The sequence below is a fragment of the Equus przewalskii genome, chromosome 18, assembly GCF_037783145.1.
Source record: "Equus przewalskii isolate Varuska chromosome 18, EquPr2, whole genome shotgun sequence".
Taxonomy (NCBI): Eukaryota; Metazoa; Chordata; class Mammalia; order Perissodactyla; family Equidae; genus Equus; species Equus przewalskii.
In genome coordinates this window covers 24,353,460-24,374,883 of record NC_091848.1, presented here as the reverse complement: position 1 = coordinate 24,374,883, position 21,424 = coordinate 24,353,460, and the positions used below count along the sequence as shown (strand labels likewise).

At 52.6% G+C, this 21,424-nt stretch overlaps 1 protein-coding gene and 3 non-coding genes across 37 annotated transcripts; all 4 read right to left on the bottom strand.

Annotated features, from left to right (window-relative positions):
- Positions 1–571: 571 nt before the first annotated feature.
- EIF4G1 (eukaryotic translation initiation factor 4 gamma 1) lies at positions 572–19,792 on the bottom strand. 34 transcript variants are annotated; one of them, XM_070583337.1, is made up of 35 exons: positions 19,545–19,695; positions 18,679–18,735; positions 18,360–18,453; positions 17,978–18,064; positions 17,459–17,479; positions 16,697–16,873; positions 16,366–16,465; positions 15,953–16,023; positions 15,160–15,272; positions 14,262–14,354; positions 13,991–14,057; positions 12,873–13,706; positions 12,516–12,604; positions 12,234–12,420; positions 12,008–12,141; positions 11,736–11,894; positions 11,382–11,570; positions 10,984–11,181; positions 10,620–10,766; positions 10,161–10,397; positions 9,872–9,976; positions 9,587–9,746; positions 9,282–9,382; positions 8,566–8,668; positions 8,202–8,304; positions 7,742–7,974; positions 7,480–7,598; positions 7,187–7,359; positions 6,761–6,886; positions 6,532–6,613; positions 4,660–4,758; positions 4,410–4,544; positions 4,191–4,272; positions 3,911–4,051; positions 572–1,201 (listed from the first exon to the last, which is right to left on the bottom strand). In XM_070583337.1, exons 9-35 carry the CDS (start codon positions 15,202–15,204, stop codon positions 1,017–1,019), a joined length of 4,326 nt encoding a protein of 1,441 aa, XP_070439438.1. In that variant the 5' UTR covers positions 15,205–15,272; positions 15,953–16,023; positions 16,366–16,465; positions 16,697–16,873; positions 17,459–17,479; positions 17,978–18,064; positions 18,360–18,453; positions 18,679–18,735; positions 19,545–19,695; the 3' UTR covers positions 572–1,016. The 34 variants fall into 34 exon arrangements, with proteins under 34 accessions (XP_070439438.1, XP_070439447.1, XP_070439417.1 ...); XM_070583346.1 differs by having other exon boundaries at positions 11,382–11,567; XM_070583316.1 differs by lacking the exon at positions 15,953–16,023 and having other exon boundaries at positions 19,545–19,710.
- Positions 9,462–9,537, bottom strand: LOC139077146 (small nucleolar RNA SNORD66). The gene has a single exon (XR_011529488.1). It is a non-coding gene; the product is annotated as a small nucleolar RNA SNORD66 (small nucleolar RNA).
- LOC139077148 (small nucleolar RNA SNORD66) lies at positions 10,038–10,106 on the bottom strand. Its single transcript, XR_011529490.1, has one exon. It is a non-coding gene; the product is annotated as a small nucleolar RNA SNORD66 (small nucleolar RNA).
- On the bottom strand, positions 12,753–12,831 carry LOC139077147 (small nucleolar RNA SNORD66). The gene has a single exon (XR_011529489.1). It is a non-coding gene; the product is annotated as a small nucleolar RNA SNORD66 (small nucleolar RNA).
- Positions 19,793–21,424: the final 1,632 nt, after the last annotated feature.

Below are 21,424 nucleotides of genomic sequence, written 5' to 3'. Positions count from 1 at the left end.
AGCCAAGGCGGGCGGGGAGAAGCCGACGTCACAGCCACGCAGGGGCGGCCTGGGGCCGAGCCTGGAAAAAGCTCGTCTCCTCCCAGGCCAGACTGCAGAGCGACCCTGAATTCAGGCAGAGGGAGTAACTCACTGGGCCCGGGCTGCCAATAATACTGCATGGGGACAGAAGACCTTCCATCCAGCCTCCTCATTTTACAGATGAGACTTGAAGTCATAAAGGGCTTCTCTGGCCATCAACAGCCTGAAACCCAGGGCCCTCTCCATACACAGGGGTTTGGATCACATTCTGGTAGTAAAGCCACCAGGAAGTGCTGGTCCAGTACCCCACAGCTACTTGTCACCCTTCTCCCCTCCTATCCAACAGGGCACCCCACCATGTCCACTTTGAGGGCCCAATACTCCAGGAAAGCGACTCCCCAGCCCCCACAATCATGGACAGGGGAAGAGGCAAGAGGGGTGCCAGGTTACAGGGAACAGTGCTACAGTGCCAGCTCTGGAAAGGAGGCTGCCCACCTATCCATACCCCTTCTCCAGAGGGAGCAAGCCATAAAGCAGAGAGGCAGTGAGCTTAATTGAATTCATGTTTAATAATTACAGGCACCGTGCCCCCCCTTCCCCCTGCCCAGGCAGCAGCAGGGGTGGTGCAGGGGCTGGGGCATATGCCCCCAGCAGCGAGGACGGCAGTCCCAAGAGTGATTTTCAGAAAATAAAAAAAGACCCCAGGGGCAGGCGGTGGTGCCCCCCCCAAGACACACCAAATTTCAAGACTTTATATATAATATATCTCTGTGCCCCGAGGGGGGGGGAGGAGAGGGACACCTGGCAGCATCCTGGAGGGGGGGCCCCAGGCAGCCCCAAGCCATCCTGCCTCTTCAGCCACTTTATTAGCTCAGACACGTCGCACTACAGGCACCCACTGCTGCCGCCACTGCTGCCACCCCCCCTGCAGTCCAGGCGGCTGGCTGGGCCATCCAAGTGTCCATGGGGCTCCAAGTCCCCGGCCCCACCCGCCCTCAGTTGTGGTCTGACTCCTCCTCCTCTGCCTCACGAAGCCACTTGAAGAAGGCTGTGACAGATTTAAGGGCCACGCCCTTGCCCTGCTGCTCAGCGGGGTCCTTGCTACTCTCCCAGCTGTAGAAAGCGTCCTCCTTCACCACGTCCTCATCGTACAGCGCATCAAAGAACATCCGAAGCAGGTCTGCAAGCAGGCAAGACAGCAGTTAGAGGCGTGCTGCCTACAGCCACCCCATCCCACCCAGGGATCCCTCCCAAGCTCCACTTAAAAACAAGGTCCTGACCCATCATCCTGATATTTGTGTGTCTGACCATTCCAGAGTGACCAGGTCTCTGACAGGACACTAATCTTGTGATCTAAGAGACACGTGTAGGAATGAGTCACTTGGCCAAACCTTACAAACTTGCCCAGCCTCACCTCAGCAGCTTCAAACTTCTCCACTCATGATATATTTAATGGGGAAAACTATATGCAAGATTGGTGCTCCTGAATCTGGGGAATCATACAAGTCCCAGATGTATCATTCAAAAAAGTCAAGGGTATAACTTGGAACATTCACTGGCCCTCATTACAGATCCTGACAAACTCTTGATCACAATTTCCTCTTACTTTCCACACATATGAACCCCCTCTCTGGCCTTGACATTTTTACGTGTGCTATATCCTTTGCCAGAAACATCCTCTCTCTTGGCACTTTCCTAGTGAATTCTTTTAGGTTCAACTCAAGCATGCCCTGCTCTGACCCTTCCTTCCTCACCCCTGGCTACTATCGGCCTGCTGAAGCATTTGTCCCATAGTCCCTGAACACAACCTAGCCCAATCCCCACAGTGCACTGCCAGTGTTTCCAAAGCCAACTTTACATTCTTAAAAGCAAAGGGAGGCAGAGTAGTGAATAGAGAAAAGGAGAAAGCATAAGATCTAGAGCCCAGGTTTGGGTGAAATGTTAACTGAGCCATCTGTGAGGAGCTGTAAGCCAAAATGTTCCTTAGGGTGTGCACACCCTCAAATCCACAACTGCCCATGGACAGCCTCCCACCCGCATCCTACAGCAAAGGCAACAGATCATTTATCCCAAACTTGTGCTCCAAATCCCATGCATACCCACCCTGGGGACCCTATACAATCAGTTATCCACTCCGCCCTGTATTTTCAAGCCCAAGTTTCTCCCACCTAAACACAAACGGCCTCCTTTACAACCACTCTCTTACAGCTGAACAAAAACTTTTGACAAGAGATTAACTGAATTCAAATATTTTATCTACACTTGCTGTTTTCCTTTCTTCTTTTCTCAGTCAAGTATTACTCAGTCCTTTCCAATCTGGATTCTGTCCACTGCTCCAGCAAATACTCTATCTGCCAGCAGGAGCTCCATGTTTTTCAACTCCAGAGGCCCTCAATTTTGAGGTCTGCTCCTGTAGAAATCTCAAGCAACATCTAGCATTCTTGGCATCTTCCCTCTCCTAAAATTACTCCAGCCTTTGTTCATAGGGCCCTGTCCTCCTTTAGTCCCTATGTATAGGTCCTCCGCCCCCTCAAGGTTCTATCCCAGGACCTCATCACTCTCCCTTGGGCAATCCCACATCCTTGTGACTTGCACATCTGTTAGCCTGTGCCAGCAACTCGCAGATCAGCCTCCAGCCCTGACCTCTCCCTCTCTAGATGAATTCAGATACCCAGCGGTCTACCTGACATCTCTGATCACCCCTACCTATGGACCACAAACTCAATTATGACCAAACTTAACTTGATCCAGAGTTCCCTACTTGCTAGTGAATGGTACCACACCGTTCCCCGACCTGCTAAAACCATCCTGACAGTCATACAGGACATCTGATCTCTCACTACCCACTCCTCGGCCAGTGTATGTCTTAAATCTACCCACTCCTCTCCTATCTCCAATGCCACTAGCAAGGCTGAGCCACTACCAACAGGCTCCTGATCTGCTGATCCTGCTGCATTCAACACTCACTTCATTCCAAACCACTCTTCCCACTAATGGCCAGGATGATCTAAAACTAAAATCGATTTGTTTTTTATTCCTTGCTTAAAATCCCATAAAGGCCTTTTCCTGGCCTTAGGCTAAAGCTCACAACTCCTTCCATGACTTTCACAGCCCTCCAAGACCTGGTCCATGTCCATCACTCCAGCCCCATCCTGCTTCACATACAACTGGCTGCTGTGCTCTCCCACACTGGCCTTCCTCCAACAGTCCTTTTACCTTGTGTCAAGTTCTCTCTACCACAGAGCCTTCCTTTACACATAGGTCCTTGGTTTCAAGTGCTCCCATTTATCATTTAGCTAATTCCCACTCCTTATCCCTTGACTAGGTGTACTCCCCTAGAGAGCACCCTGCAGGACCCAGCTTCCAACACTCATCACTCTAGTACCAACTCCATGCCCACACGGGAACTGTGCTTGAGTTATTCATTGGTAATATCCCAGTGCCCTGTACAAACCTATTTACTGAATGCATAACCTCAGGCATGTTAACCTAAGCCTCAGTTGCCCAATATGGCAAAGGGGATAACACTGTCTACCCTAAACAACAGTTACAAGGATTAAATGAGGCAAGGAAAGAGAAGCATCTCAGCCCCATGCCAGGCAGAGGGAGCACATGATACTTAGAAAATGTCATCATTTATCACCTCTGCACTCCAGACATCTAACAGTGGACTAGGCCCAAAACAGGTAGTCAATTAACCTTCAAGGCTGAGTCTAATTCCTTCCAATTGTAGGCAAAGAAACAAAAGTTGTAGGGGAAGGAATCAACCAATTGGGCATTTTGCTCTCCAATGACCAGCCACCTCTCTCCAGCTGAGACCTTTCCGGTGATTGCACCCTGCTCTCTGGTGGTTCCTCCACCCCCCCACGCCCCGCAGCCTGGCTCTTACTGGCAGGCTGTTCTAAGGTCACTACAAGGGCCTGGAGGGCATAGAGCGCCTGCAGCTCCTTCTGCTCATCACACAGGTATTTCTGTAGCAGTTTCGCTCGCGCTTTCAGCACTGCCACATCCACTCGGAGAGAAGTCTCAACTACAGGGAGGAAGAAACGGGTAAGTGGACTAATGCACCGTCAGCCTGGTTCAGACCAGGAGGCAGAGACCCAAACCCCCCTCCCTCCATTTGTCTGTTGGGCCCACCCTTGCCCTGCCATCTCCCCAGCCCCTCTTACAGATAATTGCGGAATAGCAGACAGTTGTCATGAGGGCTCGAACTAATGTGTTGGATGCTATCTGCTGCTCACTCAAGTTGGCCTGTGCAGGAGAAAAGAGAAGAAAATGGACCTTAGTTCTGAATTGTGCCCTGAAGTCTCCATTCTTGCTGCCCCCACCCCTAGACCAAGAACTACCTCTCCTTTATCCCTCTTTCCCAACATCCAGGAAGAGCATACCTCTATCCAGTCAAACACCCGCTGGTTACTGCTGCCCTCCTTCAGCAGCTTCTCCAGCTGCCTGCTCAGCTCCTCGGAGGAGAACAGCCTCTGACTGGGAGCTTCTGACTCCTCGCCCAGGGTATACTCCACCTTCTGCAAGAGAAAAGGCCCAGCGTGAGGAAGTCAGTACCCCATGTGAATGAGATGAGGAAAGGGGGAGAAGTGGCCAGCCCCAAATGCTAGAATTAACCTAACTCTAGCCGCAAACCTGTTCAGCCACAAATGCACTGACGTCCTGGCCTTCAGGCAGAAATTCCTTCCAGCTGAGTCCAGCCTCTCGCCACAGCGTCCCCACCTTTTTGGGACCCTGGAAAGCATAAAACCAAGTCAGCAACCCTCTCTCTCTCTCTCCAAGAATCTAACAGCTTCACAAATGTCATCCCACAAATATTTACTGTGAGCCCACTAGGTGCCCGTTAGGGCTCAGGATGCTACAGAGGTAAGAGGTACCACAGTCCCTCCATGCCTACAGCCTGGTACCAGGCAGAGACATCAGTCAAATAATTACCCAAAGATACAAGAACTCATCCACCAGAGTAAACAATTGGATCCAAACATCTCATCCTAGCCTTCCACACTCATCTACATTTCCTTTTCTAAAATACCTTAGTTTTTCATTATTTCAAGCAACAAATGCTTATGGGAGAGAACAACTTCTAACAAGTATGTATTTTTGGTTCCCAGGTCCAGAAAATTTTAGAAGCAGATATACCCCCCCGACCCCAACCCAAATCAGAAACCCTCAAATCAACAGCAGTCTTAGCCTGTTTTGTGTATGGGGCAAGAGATTCTAAAGGCATCACTCTTTAACAATAACACATTCAGAATGATGACCTCAACCCTTAACAAGATTATTGTACTTCATGGATTTTAAAGATGCCCATTTTAACACTACTAAAATTGAGTTGTCTCACGATTGATGTATTGCATTTAAGAAATATGACCACGTCTTTTCTTAGTAATGCATAAAGAATATGTCTTGCAAGCTACGGCACCTTAGATTCAATGACATACATAAGTAAGTTCAACATGCTTTTTCTTTTTCTTTTAAAAAGACATTATCCTGGTACATATTTCTACCTAAAAGGATTAATATGATGCTGAAAGAACAATTCCTTTCAATTCAGTCTCCTTCCTCTAGGTTCCAGAGAGCTGAACTCTTTTGAATGAGAACTTCGCAACTTCTCACTACCACTGAGTACCACACCCAATTTGCCTTTTCCATCTGACTTTACACTTGCAAATCATCAATTAACATTCCAACGTTCACAAAGCAGCTTCCAGGAAAGCTTTCTGCCATGAACATTACCAAAGAGACACTCCTTTGCAATCTCACAGTACTGAAGACACTCCATTTCAACTATTTTATTTCACGCTTTACTTTACACTGTTGTTTTTATTAAGCTGTGTATTTCTTTTTTTCTTTTTTTGAGGAAGATTAGCCCTGAGCTAACATCTCCTGCCAATCCTCCTCTTTTTGCTGAGGAAGACTGGCCCTGAGCTAACATCCATGCCCATCTTCCTCTACTTTATATGTGGGACGCCCGCCACAGCATGGCTTGCCAATGCCATGGTGGTGCCATGTCCGCACCCAGGATCCAAACCAGCGAACCCCGGGCCGCCGAAGTGGAACGTGCACACTTAACCACTGTGCCACCGGGCCGGGCCGGCCCCAAATCTGTGTATTTCTTACTTTTTTCTTTCCCAACTGATTTCCTAACTGTGTTTTATTCACTGCTGTATTCCCAGTGCCTAAACATGTGGTAAATGTTTAAAAAGCACTGGATCAATCAATGAATCAATCAATCAATCAATCAAGGGCCTAGGGTCTTAGATTCCCATTCTTCTCCACCCTTGGCCTCTCCCAGCATCTCCTCCAGAACTCTAAACAGGAACTGGTCCGAGGGAGAGTGCCAGCCCCAACATTTCCTCTCCCAGGTACCAAGCCAGCACTACCAGCACCGTTAACCCCATCCCACCAAAGGACCATGAGGCTCTTCAGGGTTACTTCAAGCAGCTAAAAAACCACATGGTGGAAGAGAAGTCCCGAACACGTCACCCCCAAAAGGCTCTCACTCACCATGCTTTTGCATAGGAGCCCTAGGATCTCCAGCAATAGGGAAGCAGCTTTGCCCAAGGGTCTCAGAGGTTTTGTAATCTCCCTACAAGAGGAAAATCCAGCGTTGATAGCTTCCAAAGCCTTCTCAGCACTACCCTATCCCTCCCTAAACCCAGGCATCTAACCTGCCACACCCCCCTCCCCTCCCAGGCCTTTCTTCCCGTCTTCAATTCCACCAAAGGGGGCTTACCTGAACAGCTCCCCCATGGGCACCCCACCTTCCTGCAGAACGGGCGTCACCAGTTCTGCTAAGTAGAGCCACACGTGGGGGATGTCAATTTCCATGTCTTCAGCCAATTCTAGGATTTCATACAGCCTGCAAAGACAATTCAAAGTGAGGGCATTCTAGATGAGACAAGCTGCGCCCCCACCCTCCTTCTGGGGCAACAAGGCATGGCTAAAGGAACAACTGCGGAGCATTTCCTAAACACGAGGCAGTTATCTCAAGCTAAGGCCACCTTCTTGTTCTTAGATGGTTCACCCCTATCCCTGCCAAAAGAAATGTTGACCAGGATGGCTGAGGAGCCTACACTCTTATCCAAGGTTACACGGATCCTACAAAGCAGGGAAACTTGTGCGTATATAAAAGCGGGAGGCCCACAGAAGTCAGTCATACCCTTGGTAGTACTGAGCAGTGGAGAGGTGCCCGGCACAGAGCAGCTGGTGCAACAGCCGCCCCATATGCTCACGAGCAATGGCGCTACGCTCCAGTGTGGACTCGATGCCATGCCGCACAAAGATGAAGAGCAGGGAGGGTGAGGCCAGCTCCTGCACACACTGCACTGCCTCCTGCAGGGGGCACAGGGTACAGGACAGAGAGAGCAGTTACTGTCTGGCCCCGGCCCTCCACTCCCTGCCCCTCCACTCCCTGTCCCCTCTGCCACCACACAGACCCTTCCCACTGGCTACCTTCATGTCATTGAGATGGAGGTACTCCTCAATTATGGCCTTGGATTTCTTCTCCAGCTCCTCCTCAGAGAGTGCGGCCTTCGGGGGGCTCACTGGGGGTAGCGTGGCTTCTCGCTTCACTGAAGGCAGAAAAACAGATCAGAGACTGTCCAGTTCCAGTTTTCCTAGCAAAGAGGGTCTGGAGCTTTGAAGACTGTCTGGGGACTGGATGGTCCCAAACCAGCCCACACGCTGACCTTCCCTTCCTCTCCCAGCCCCTTACCAGCATCCCGCCCGCGGTCCCGATCCTCCGTGAGGCTAGCTGCCTTGCGTAGTCCCTCAGGCTGGGAGGGCCTCTCTCTACTCCGCTCCTCCACTTCCTTGCTGAAGCTCCGCTTGGTGGCAGGTGTCCGTGCACGATCAAGCCGGTCTCCACGGTCACCTCCCCGTTCACTCCGTTCTAGGCGGTCTCCCCGATCCCCAGCTTTCTCGCCTCGTTCCCGGCTCAAGCTACTCCTGGAAGAAAGAGGCACATCGTCTCTCACCAATACTGCCCTGGCACTCTCTCGCTTAACTATCCAACATGCTGAGCAACTGTTGAGCCTTGTTCTTGGCATAAGGAATATGCCCCAATCTCAGGCAGGGTCTCTGAGCATTACAGGTGGAAGAATTCCTATGGCAACAACCAAAACCCAATCATAGTACTCTCAATGTGAAGAACAAAGACACCTAGGAAACCTCACCTCTGTACCACACGTCTGTTATCTGTGCTTTCTGTAGGTACTGCTTGTTGAAGGGCTGAGAAACGATTCAAGGTACTAGTAGCTGGACGAGCAGTTTCTGATGCTGGGGAGGCAGAAAACACAGATTAAAATCTCTATGTTCTTACATTCTATCTCCTACTTGCCAGGTTAGGACACTCGGTCTTAGTCCCAAAACTAAAGCAGTTTAATCCCCAGACCCAAGTACACACCTGCTGTATTACCTAACCACTTTGTACTGAAAGCCTCCCGTAGACACGAGGAGACAAGGCTCCAGCACAGACAAGGATCTGCCCTCAAGAGAGCTGATTAACAACCACCCAGCTCTTTACAGTGGCCTCCATACCTGCGTCAGAGGGCTTGGCTCCAGAACCTCCACTGCTGCCCTTGCCCCAGCTCAATCGCCCTCCAGGTGCGAAGAGCTGGTTGTTAGAATCAATGGAACCAGGCTGCGGAAGGAAGGGGAATGGAGAGTCATGGGTCTGATCTGGTCAAAGCCAGCATCATGACACACAGCCGCAAATGGCCTAGACCAGGGCCCAGGCAATCTTTTCCTGTAAAGGGCCAGACAGTAATATTTTATGCTTTGCAGGTCAAAGATTCTACTTCAACTACTCAAGACTCTGCTGCTGTAGCACGAGAGCAGTCACAGACAACTTAAAGGAAATGAATGTGGGGTTGTGTCCCAATAAAACTGAGGATGTTGAAATTTAAATTTTACATAATTTCACATCACATAATATTCACTTTTTGATTTTTTTTCAATCATTACAAAATGTAAAAACCACTCTTAGCTGTGGGGTGTACAGAAGAAGAGAATGGGCTGGATTTGGTGTGCGTGTCAGTTTGCTGACTGCTGGTCCAGACCAAGGCGAATACCCCCCTAGATGGCAGTCCTGTCTCTAGCAACCTAACCAGTTAGTCTAAGAGGGAAAATTCAGCTGTCGCCTTCCCAGCCTCAGAGGGTGAGGGCACTAAGATCCAAATCCGTGCTTAATGCCTCTCTGATCTCTCTTTACCCTCCCACCACCACCATCACCCCTCCAAAACACACACCCCTACCTTCGTGATCTTGGTGAGTCGTGAGGTGTCAATAGGGCGGCTGCCCTTGCTGATGGGGACTGTGTTCCAGCCACCATCATCCACAAGTGGAAGGCCACGGCCTAGGATAAAAAGGAGAGTATACTGGAATAATGAGTAAGTCCTAGCAGCCTGGTCCCTTTGAGCTGCCCCCAGCCTCCCTTCCTCAGATCCTCAGTTCCATCATGGGGTCTCAGTGGCCCAGACACGTGGCACTAACAAGAAGTCATCAGCGGAAAGCACCACCCCTGACAATGCCCCCTTCTCAATCCTAGCCTCAAACTCACTGATGGGTGGGCCTGGGGGGCCACCCCGACGCTTGTCGCTGCCTTTGGCCATTAGCTGCTGCACTTTTATGTGCTCTCGATGCTCTTCCATCTCAGCCTCCTTGTGGATCTGGTCAATGGTCTTGGGACCCTGGTCCCCTCGGCGCGGCACCCAATTGCTCTGTGGGGACAGGAGGCCAGTCACAAGGTAATCACATCAGAGTGGGCCAGACAAACCAACATTGGGAACTGGGGGAGGTAGGGTTAGAGGAAGTAAACTAGCGGTGGGGAGGAGAGGACACATACCTGTCGCAGGTCCAGCACGTCCTGCAGCATAAAGCGGATTCGGGATGAAGTCTTCTTTTCCTTAATGATTTTTTCCATCTGGTTGAAATACTGATCCATTCGAGGCTGGAGAGAAGCAGAGGAATCAGGTCAGGAACTTCTAACACCTCACCTCATAGGCCCTGCCCTCCTCAGACCCTCAGCTCCATCACTGTGGTTCAGTGACAACAGCCCAAGAGGGAGCTCAACAATGGACAGCAGGCCCTACACACCATTCGGCCCATCTCCTTCCATATTCCAGGACTCCTACCTTGGCTTTTTCAAAGTCCAGGTCTTTTCCAATGGTGGTGAGCAGACGGCAAAGGCATTCAAGGGACTCTTCATCATGGTTCTTTAGTAGTTTAACCACACAGTCATGCATTATTGCCTCTGTTAACATCTTCAGCTTGAACAACTCCCCAATAAACTTGATATTCCCTAAAGAGCGCCGCCGGGCTATGTCTCGAGCCTCTTCCAGCTCTTCCTTCAGGCGTCCCCGTTCCTCTGCCTGCCAGTCGTGGGACAGGGATCACATCAAAAGATACCCAACCACTCAGCTAAAACCACTCTCTCCTGCTCTATCTGGATTTCTAAGCCTAGCAGCAAGCACTCACGTCCTAAGGCCAAGAAACCCCCAAAACACCACTATCTCCCCCAACTTGTCCCCACCCCCAATTCTCCAGCTGAGTAGCATCTGGGCGGGCAGTGGAGCTGGTGGGTTTCCTCTCACCGTAGCAGCTTCATCCATCTCTTTTTGCTTCTTTTCAAAAACCTCATCATCATCTTTGTCTTTTTCAAACTCCTTCTGACATCGATTCAACAACAGTTTTCGGAAGTTCACAGTCACTGTTGGCTTTTCTGTAGTGGGCACTTTGAGCTGTATGTCAAAGAGAACATCGCATTCAGAAGAGTTCAGCGCAGGGAAGGCCCTCCAGGAGTCTAACTACGTGACCCAGGAAGAGCTCCTGGCTCTGCCTCCTCCTGGCTGCCATCAACAGCACAGGTGGAGGAGAACCAAGAAGCTGGACTCAAGGAGTCTCGGGAATAGAAGTGGGAAGCTAGACCACAAGGTTTAGAAAACAATGAAAACTAACCGCCATGAGGCAGCGGCACATGTTGGCATAGGCCACAGAGAAGTTGGGCTCTGAAATGGCCTTCTCAAAGATGAGGTCAATGACCCCTTTGAGGCGTTCCTCAGTGTCGATCGCCAGCTGCGTCACCTGCTTCATCAGCTGCTGGAACATCTGGGGTGTCAACTTATTCAGGATGGAGCGCACCCTGCGGAACAGGTCCTATTGGGGAGAGCGGACAGAGGAGACACAGGATGCAGTGAGGTTCTCAGAAGCACAGAGGCTGCTGGGAGGGACAGCAGAGGGTAGTGAGGACTTAGGTAGATGCTAGTGATGAGGATGGACTGAACAAGGGCCAGGCTGGCTCAGAGGGCAGACCTTGAAGAGAAGGAATGGAGACCAAAAGCAGGACTTGCCAGTACCTGGGTTTTGCTGCCATCAGCATCCTCTTCCCCTCGGTCCTTATCAGCCGCCGTCCGCTTGCTGCTGGGTTTCCAAGCCTTCTCTGCTTTGTTCAGCTTTATATCTTCGGTCATTAACACTGTAGCAATGATTTTGCGTGGCTCCTTTCGGGGGCCCTGCTGAGAGCGCCGGGGTCCTAGACCAGCCTGCTAAGCAAGGGTGAGGACAAGAGAAGATAAAAACCTACTCAGCACAACCTGTGACACCATCACCACACATATCCAGGGCAGACTTCTTCCCAGCACCCAGTGAGATACAGGGAGCCACCACGCCCACTCCCCCGCCCATCTGCCCCTCTACCCAGTCCCACTCACCGGCCCTCGGGGCAGCTCCCCACCTGGCCCACCCCTTGGGGGCCCACGGTTGCTAAGCGCTGGTCGGCCAAGGTTGGCAAAGGATGGAGTGAAGTCTGGGCCACAATTTATGCCCTGAAGTCTACTGGGATCCAGTGGCCGCAGTGGTGTTTTATTGGCCTGCGAAGAGGACAGGGAAGGTATGAGAAACAGGTTAGAGCCACTACTCTTTCATGACCTTGGGCTCCTCCCCAGCCAGCCAGCCCAAACTTACCCCCCTCGAGCCTACCAACCTTATCCAACACCACGTCACTGATATGGGGCAATCCCTCCGGCTTCTGCAGACTGGCAAAGATGAACTGAAAGCCAAGCAGGAACTCACGGTCATACCGCTTTTTCTCCTCAAGGTTTAGAGGCTTCCACTGATCTGCAAGGAAGACACGATGAACCAATCCCACTGTTGTCTCCTGGGACCCTGACAAGAACAGTCAGACCGTCTCAACCCTTCCTTCAGCATACCTGACTTATATTCATACTTCTGTTCCCCAGGCTGGATATTCTCAGCATTGTGAATTTTGTCTTCCTTTGCGTCCCAGGTCTCATCTGCTTCCTCAGGCCGCAGGGGCACACTGCTGCCCTCAGGCTCTGGGCCGGGATTGTTGCCTACAGGAGGCTGATTTTCCACCTCTGATACTCCCGGGTTCACCTGTAACCACAAAACATTCCATTTTGGTTGCAGTATGACCATTGTTCCACAGCCAAACTGCACCCTCTCCCCTCCGTTACCTTCTGCTCCCTTACCTCCTTGAAGGCATCTAGAAGGTCTCCTACAGCCTCTTTCTTATTGAGCTCCTTAATTTTTCGTCTCCTCTTTGGCACAGATACTGCCACTGTTTAGGGGGATCAAAAAAAAAAGAAATGAGCATAACTTAAGGAGTACCCCTAACCCCTGAGAAAAATAAACAGCAGCCACTCTATGATAGTTCCTCCTTTCGTCACAGTAAATCCAGAGTTCTAAGGTCTCTAGACTTAAAATTCCTTAATCCAGCTCTTAGGCTCCATCACAGGGCTTCTATGACCCAGACACAATGGCACAAATAGGAGGCCACCCATGAAGAACCACACCCTCCAGCCCCCCCCCACCCCCCGACACCTTACCTTGGGTGGCCACTGCTGCCTCCAAATTCTGGTGGGCTGGAACAGGGCTGCTCTCTGGGGGGAGCAGTTCCTCTCCTCTTTTCTCACCCTCAGCTTCTCCTGCTTCTCCTGCTTCTCCCTCTTCTCCCTCTTCCTCCTCTTCCTCCATTTCCTCCTCCTGAGCAGGGGAAGTAGCTGGAGGAGCAACAGCTGGAGTAGCAGAGAGGACGGTCGGGGGAGTCACTGATGCTGTAACTTCCTTGGCCTGCTCCTTTGGCTCACTGACTGGGCTTAAGTCCACAGCTGGTGGCGAGGGGGCTCCGTTGAGCAGTTCCTCAGGTTGGGCAGTTGGAGCAATGGGCATGGGGGGTTCAGAGGGACAAGTCGGGGGAGGGAGAGGGGCAAGCTCTGGGCTCGACTCCACTTCTGGTTCCAGATCCTCAGATGGGACTGTGCCATTAGGCTCAGGAAGAATTTCCACCTTGTGAGATGCCAGGGTGGTAGACACCTGGAGAGGACTGGAAGAGAACTCAGATTCTGGAATTGGTTTGCTAAGTGTCACTTCTACTTCCAGTATGGGTTCAGCAAGGGGAGTGGGTTCTGGAGAGAGGCAATATGGCTCCCCAGTTTCACGTGGCATGGGGGCTGATTCTTCTACAGACATCTGTATCATCCCGGTTGTCATAGTGTCCCCAGGAATAGAGAGGACCGTGAGATTAGGCTCAGATCCTGGTTCCAGGACTGGGGGTGGTGATGGGGTCGGAGAAGGTGATGAAGGCTGGGATTCTGAAGGGCTGTGCTCTGGGCCAGGTAGCCCCGGCCGGCCCCCAATGATTGCTCCCTGCGACCGGTCATCTGCAGCACAGGAAGGAAGAACGAGTAATTAAAGGCAAGTCCTTCACCGCTGTTGTTCCTCCGCCTCCCAGCCAAGGCATTCTCAATCCAACACCCTCCCCCAGTCTTCTCCCATCTAACCCTTTTCCTTTCTCACCCAAGATCCAACCAACCCTCAAAATCCCACTAACTGAAACCTAAGTCATTCCTCTCTGGCACCCATATCAAGTCACTCCACCTGCTCAGCACTTTAAATTGTCACACTCCTTTTTCCCATAAAAGCTCTGCCCCACCTGCTTACTTACCTGGCCGGACAACGACAGCAACCTGGGGTGTCTCCCCATTAGCTTGAGGCTCCAGACCGCCTCCCGTCTGCAGGACACAAAGGGTTACCAAGTTTGCCCTGAAGAGTCCCACAACCCTTCTTTACTAGAGTCATTTCTACTTTAGCTCTGCCTAGAAATCCAGGAAAGCAGGGAAATAAATCCCTTAGTTGAAGGAAAAAAATCAAAGGACTTGGGAGTCCAGGACAGAACAGCCATCCAGCCCGGGCATCACTCAAAGAGCAGACAGTACCTGGGGAGGGGTGGGTGTGGATGCGGTGCGTGCCCCAGACATGATCTCCTCTGTGATATCTTTCCCTCCTTGGTTTGGATCTCGAATTCGGATCTGGGGAAAGAAAGGTACAGGATGAGTGGGAAGCAGGAGGAGCCCACCTCTCTACATTGCCCCACTCCTATGACTCCAGGTCAACCCCTCACCCCACCACTGGAGAGCAGGTGGGTGGGTGCCAGAAACCTCATGAATTCTACTGTCAACCCATCTGGCTGCTCTTGTAGTCCCTGCCCTGGCCCCCACCCCTAAGAGGCTCCTGACCTCACAGAGCAGCCCTGTACATCACAATGCCCCTCCCTTCCTCATCCCTGTCCCACCAGCAGTCCCCAAGTCAGCGGCTGCACACCCTGGGGCCCAGGACCCCCATCAAGCACCCATTCGGCTCACTTGTGGCTAGTCTGCCTGATCTCTGGGGGCAGGGCCCAGATCCAGTGGGTGGAGCCAGGGTGACTCAGCGGCTTCCCCAGCCCTGGCACCCTATTCTGGGCACCACGCCCAGGGCTTGAGGATTGAGCAGAGGCGGAGGCCTCAAGAGCTTCCAGGACTGGGGGGGTGGGGCCACAGAAAACACCATTTCGGAGGCGAGCCACTAGAAACCCAAAACCAAACATACATCTTATGGACCCCAGAACCCAGGTCTCTCAGGAATTTCTGCACCTGCCACTTCAGTCTTCCCATGAGCCTCTTCTACAGTGAAATCTTGGTACCTTACAGAGAACCTGAGCACTTCACAGATCCCCATTCTCTGCCCACTCTCAGCTGAAGATCTCTATCCTCAACTTCCTGCTCCCTGACCCACAATGCGCCTGACCTTGATTCTCCCTTTCCAGATGTCCTAGAGCCCCTTGCTGCTACTCACCGTCTTCCGCTCCCTCTTGGGAGCAATCTGGGGTGCCTGGTTCATCAAAACTGGAGCGGGGGCCACGCCAGTGGGAAACTGCTGCACACCCTGGGCTGGGTAATAGGCGCCAGCTGGGGGGGGGGGGCACAAAGAAAGGAAGAATGGTGGCAGCGTCAGGGCCCAACCATATACAAATGCCTGCTTGAACACCTCCCACTCCTAGAATCTCTCATCACCCACAGCCAGCCCCTTGCTCTGCCCCACCCTGCTCCCCAAGGGAATTAGGTGCCTATCAAAGCTGGGGAACCAGTCTGAACTGCGTTTACAAGAATTCCTGACACTGACACACGCGCACCTTGTAGGCAAGCACTCCTTCCACACCATACAGCAGCTCCCAGGACTGTGTCTGCCCCTCTACCCCATAAGGTACCGTGTGTGCACCCCACCCCCAGCAACACGTACACATATACTCTGAGGGAGCAACAACTACTTAACCTGAAACAGAATCAGGTCTTTGGCTGGGAATGAGAAAACCAGATTTGCCAACCCTGTTCCACTCAACCTGAGTCCAGTTCCAGTCTCCAGCCCTCTGCTAAGGGGCAAGGAAACGAAAAGCAACATTACGAACCAGGCCCAGGATGAGGAAAAGTTAATTCCTTAAAGCAATGGTCTCCAAAACGGGATGCATTCTTTAATCTCATCCCTAATCTCTACTTATTTATTTTTGACAAGTAATATAAGTGTACTATTTATTTAAATTATGCATACATATATAAACAAACAAAAACATACATGTATTAGAGGTACATACTCAAAATTTTTCCTGATAGATGATCAAAAAATTTTGGAAACCACTGCCATAAAGAACAGACTAATTCTTTCCTAGAATATAAATGAAAAACAGCTACAAAAACCTCCCAAATCCATGTTACATGGGCTCCCCCCAACCATGGAACGAGTGTCAGAGGGAATGTTTATAATAGGCCCTCAAACTGGTGCCTGATCCTATGTTCCTTGATGTGGGGAGGACTCCAACTCTCAGTAATATGATAGACTCTTTTCCCCTCCCCATGCCAGCTAGATATTTAGGCCAATCCCTAGGGTTACCTACTAACCCTATCATTTTTAGGCCAAGAGATAAGCGTGGGAAGGGTCTTAGGAATTAGCAGGTGAGTTTAGATGCTCCCTGGGACTTGTTCTCACCTGACTCCCTCCCGTGCTTACCGTAAGTCCCAAACTCAGTAGGGCTTGCACCCGGATAGAAGCTTGGGGCTCCTGGCTGCACAGGATACTGCTGTGTCGGGACAACATACGTGGAACGCCCCTGGTGGAGAAGGAAGGGAGAGGAGGGGAGACAAGGAGTTGAGGGAGCTATGAGGACCATATCAGACTACAAAGAGAATGTAGGGCAAGACAGGACAAGCCAACTCTAGGCGATGACCAGAAGGAAGTCCCACCTCTGGAGAAGAGATGGGACTGGAGGGTCAGGGTTGGGGAGGCGAGGGTTGGGGGTACAAGGTTCTGTGGCTTCCAGCCCCCAAGCCTCCAGCCTCACCTGTCCAGGGATGTAGTAGGCCCCCTGGGAGGCTGGGTAGGAGATCTGGGAAGGGATCATCATTACTTGGGATCCAGCAGGGTAGACATGGGCAGCTGGGCCAGGGCGGGCGGGGGCTGCACTCTGCACTCGGGAGGCTGCACTGCTCGGGGGCTGGGCCCGGCTAGGGTAGAAGTGCTGTCAGGAGGGAGGAAGGCAGTTGGCACTGGGAAGGGGAGGAAGTGGACAGCAAAACGGCCATTCCACAATGTCTCTAGACTGGAGAGAAGTACTGGGGGCTGTGGAGCATGGGGACCAATACTTCCAACACCCACTTGACCAAGAAATGATTAAGTGGCCTCTTGTACTCACACACGCTCTCCAAACTCAAGTATACACTTTGCACTCTGTGCATATATTTTACTCCCTCACCACCACGCGTACTCATGTCACCTCCACCAGGCTACCCCTATGCAGAGGCTTCCTAATACCCAGATGCATCATGCCTAAGTAATGCCCTTTTGGGCAACAGACTCCCCAGCATGCACTGCTCCACCCTAAAGTACTGAGGAACTAACCCCTAACATGCAAGTCTCCCAGTTTCCAGATACGCGCTGTGCAAGATTTAGCCCCTAACATGCACCGGTCAGCCTCAGACTGAGGACCTGGACGGCAAACAAGTCCCCACCCTGAAGAGCCCCAGTCCCTGTGTCTAGCCCCTGACTAGGGTGGAGGGTAAGGGTGAGACCAGGAGAGGGTCCAGGATTAGCAAAGGGGTATTACCTGCAGAGACCTGAATCCTCCCTGAGAGCACATGGGGACAGGAAAGAAGAGAATTATCCCCAAGGTGATGAGGGGAAAAAAATGAAGGAAACAGGACGAGAATCCCCCCACTTACAGAAGAATTTAAGGTATAGAGAAAAGCAAGAACCAGCTGGAATGTTTATCTCACCACAGTCCCAAGAGAAAGAATGGAAGGGGAAAGGAGCAATTGCAACCTCCCAGGAAAAGGACGAAATAGGAAAGCAGGAGTTGGCAGCAGGGCCCAAAGCACTGCCCCCAATTCTCAAGGTACCAAGACCCCTAGTAATGCCACCCCCACGAACTACATACACCCCAAGGGGCCAGCCACCCTAAGTAATCCACAGCGCCAAGTACAGAGCCGCATGAAAGAACACAGAGCAACTGTCAGGAAATTGGGGCAGGTACAGGGCCTCCAGAGTTTCCATCCTAGACCCAAACTGGCCTAAGCTTTCCATGGCCCCACCCAGGCCCCCTACTCCCCTCCCCACGGCCCCTCACCTGGCGGGGCTGAGAAGGCGTGTTCATTTGTGTCGCTTGTGGCGTACTGAACACCACCGGTGCTGTCTGCCCCGGGGGAAACGCTGGCTGAAGGGGGGAGACCAGAGTTCAGCAAGAGGGGAAACCCGGGTGGGGCAGAAACCCAAGCTGGTGAAGTAAAGGGAGCAGCTCTGCGACAAGAGCCTCAGCAGTCCACATACCCCCTCCCCATGACAGCCCCTGGGAACAGCCCAGGGGCCCTGTCTCACTTTGGCAGCAGGAAGCTGCACTTTGCCCTGACACAGATGGGGGTGGGAAATCCAGAGGCTAGAACCTGTTCCTGACCCAGCTGCCTGGTCTCCCCCACCCCCACCCCAGTCTCTGCTAACTCCTCCCTAATTACCTGTGGGAGTCCAGGGGATGGGGCGGGTGGGGGGCCTGTGGGCTGTGGAGCTTTGTTCATTTCATTTGGTGCCACATCAGGGTCCCCCCAGCACCTGTTGGGAAAGAGTGGAGCTCGGAAAGGGGAAGGGACCCAAGCTTAAGGCAAATGGAGTGGGGGAGGGGTTGAAGCAAGGGCTGAGTCCCACACCGAGCCCCGCGGAGGCGCCAAGAGGGTGAAGGTGCAGAAAAGATCCAGCTTATGTCCCCATCAACATGTTGTCAAACCCGCATCACCTCCTACCACCCCCATGACCTGCTGAAACAGCCCCCTCACTCACCCCCTCGGTTAAGAGTAAGTCCACGGTGCGGCCTACAGGTTCTGGGCATCCGAGGGCCTGGGGTTGGGAGGTGAGGGGTATCAACCTGGCTCCGCGGGGCCCAAGACCAACCAGACCGGAAATTCCAGGTCTCGCTGGCACCAGGCTCCCGGATCACAAACGGAGCTAGCAGCTTCGGCCGTGGTGTCCCCACCCCCCACCCGGGGACACCGGGTTCGGGGCCTGGCCCAGGGGCACACAAGGCACGCCCGCCGCGGGGGCACTCGCGCGGGGCCAGAGGCGAGGCCTGCCGCCACCCGGGAGCGGAGGCCAGGAAGGGCGGGAGTCGGGCCGTAAAAGGCCAGGCCGGCGGCGGCCGAAGAGGAGCCGGTTTCAAGCAAGTGAGGGTCGGCCCGGAGGGCGGGCGGGGCCGGGGGCTCCTCCCTGCCCGCCGCTGCTGCCTCCCTCCCCTGCGCCCTCCCTGCGCAGCGCCGGCCAGTGCCAAAGAACAACGTGTCACTTCCCGGCGGCCGGGCCGCAAAGGGGGGAGGGGGCGGCGGGCCGGGAGCCGCGGTGCTGCGCCCGCGGGGCCTCCTCGGGTCGGGCCGAGGTGGCACTTCGCGACCTGCGAACCCGGCGCCCTCCCAGCCCGCGGGGACCGCATATTCCGGTCCGGCGCTCCCCCGCCCCCACCCAGCAGCCAGGCCGGGCCAGGCCGAGCACACGTGGGCCAGGGATCGGGCCCTGGAGGGCCGGGGCCCGGGCGTGGGCCGCCGGGCCAGGGCGCCGGGGCGGCGGCGCAGGGTGGCCGGTCCCGGCCCGGATGGCGGCGGATGCGGGGGGAGGGGGTGGGGGGGCCGGGTCGGGCCCGGACATGGCGGCTTTACCTTCAGTCTCCTTCAGTCCGCGCGGCCGAGCCCCACGCAGCCGCACAGACGTAGTCCACAACCATTTCCGGCTCCCCGCACAGATCCCGCTCGGCGGCCACCGCTTCTCCGCAGGCGCAGCCGGCGCCCCCACGTGACCGGCGCAGAGGGCGGAGCCGCGCCCGGCGCCGCGGAGCACATGGGATTTGCCCCGCCTCGTCATGTGACAGCCACTGCCCGCCCCCGTGTCCCCTCCCGAACTTTGGAACTCCCAGACTGACCCCCCTCCGCGTCTGTGTTCCGCGGTTCTTTAGTTCATTCATACTTAGAGCAAGCATTCATTGAGTGCATACTAAGTGCTAGGTGACGTGCTGGCTGGGGGTTGAGAATACTGAAATTAAAGACTCAGTCCTGCCTAAGTAAATCATGGAACAAGTACGGAAAGAAATACGAATTTTGCCAGCCTTTGAAAATACTGTCGTACCTCATGGAAAGATCTGTTAAACTGAATGTTTCTCTAGAACGATTGAAACATTATAACCAGGGAATTAATATTGTTAGGTTTGTCTTTTACAAAGATCAGCCACTCCCAGGGAAGGACAAAGTCAATCATGGAAAGTTCGGAATGATAGAAGAAGTAATCCCCAAACCCCTGCCCGTTAGCCAAAAGATTTTGGACGCCAGAACGGACCGTACTAGCGCTAGATCCACGTGTGTACTCAGAGTCAGCCTGAGTTTTCCTCCAAACTCTGCGACTTACTCCCTGGCAACGTACCTACCTACCTACCTAATACCTGGGGAAGATTTGAAACCAGGCAGTCTGGCTCAAGTCTGAGCTTTTAACCACCGTGCTTTTTCTCACAATGATAACATCCACTCTATTGAATTGTGAGGATTAAAGGAGTTAATTCATGTGAAAGTGCTTAAAACAGCGCCTAGGTACTGTGTCCTCTCTCTACCTCTGTCCTGTGTCTTCTCCCCTCTTTCCTCTCCCTTCTCCTCTCTCTGTGTATATACACATGTAATCTCAGAAGAAAACATTTTCTCAGCACCGGTGATGAACTGGTCACTTAATATATATGACGTATGTGATCTCACTCAATCCTCACAATTTCTTACAAAATAGATTGTAGTATTATTCCCGTTGTACATGAGAAACTAAGGCTCCACAGAAAGGAAAGCAAAGTAGACATATGGAGAAGGAACCATAGTGAGAATGATGATGCAGATCTAGAGTGTTCTCTGTGACGCTCTTCGTTTGAGTTCTGTGACTTTATCATGTATGGCTTCCTCCTCTACTCTTCTCATTTCTCTTTCTCCATAAGCAAACTAATAAATTAAAATCAATTATTGCCTAAGTGTCAATCCATTTCTAGACCAGAAGCCACTCTCTCAAACGCCAGTAAGAACAAGATACGGGGGCCAGCCTGGTGGCATAGTGGTTAAGTTTTCTCGCTCTGCTTTGGCAGCCCGGGGTTTGCCGGTTCAGATCCCAGGCACAGACCTAGCACTGCTTATCAAGCCATGTTGTGGCAGGCATCCCACAAATGGGCACAGATTTTAGCTCAGGGCCAATCTTCCTCAGCAAAAAGAGGATTTGGGCCAGCCCCATGGCGGATTGGTTAAGTTGGTGCGCTCCACTTCAGCGACCCAGGGTTTCACTGGTTTGGATCCCGGGGGCGGACATGGCACTGCTCATTAGGCCACGCTGAGGCAGCGTCCCGCATGCCGCAACTAGAAGGACCCACGACTAAAATATACAACTATGTGCCAGGGGGATTTGGGGAGAAAAAAGCAGGAAAAAAAAAAAAAGATTGGCAACAGTTGTTAGCTCAGGTGCCAATCTTAAAAAAAACAGCAAATAAAAGTGGATTGGCAGTGGGTGTTAGCTCAGGGCCAAT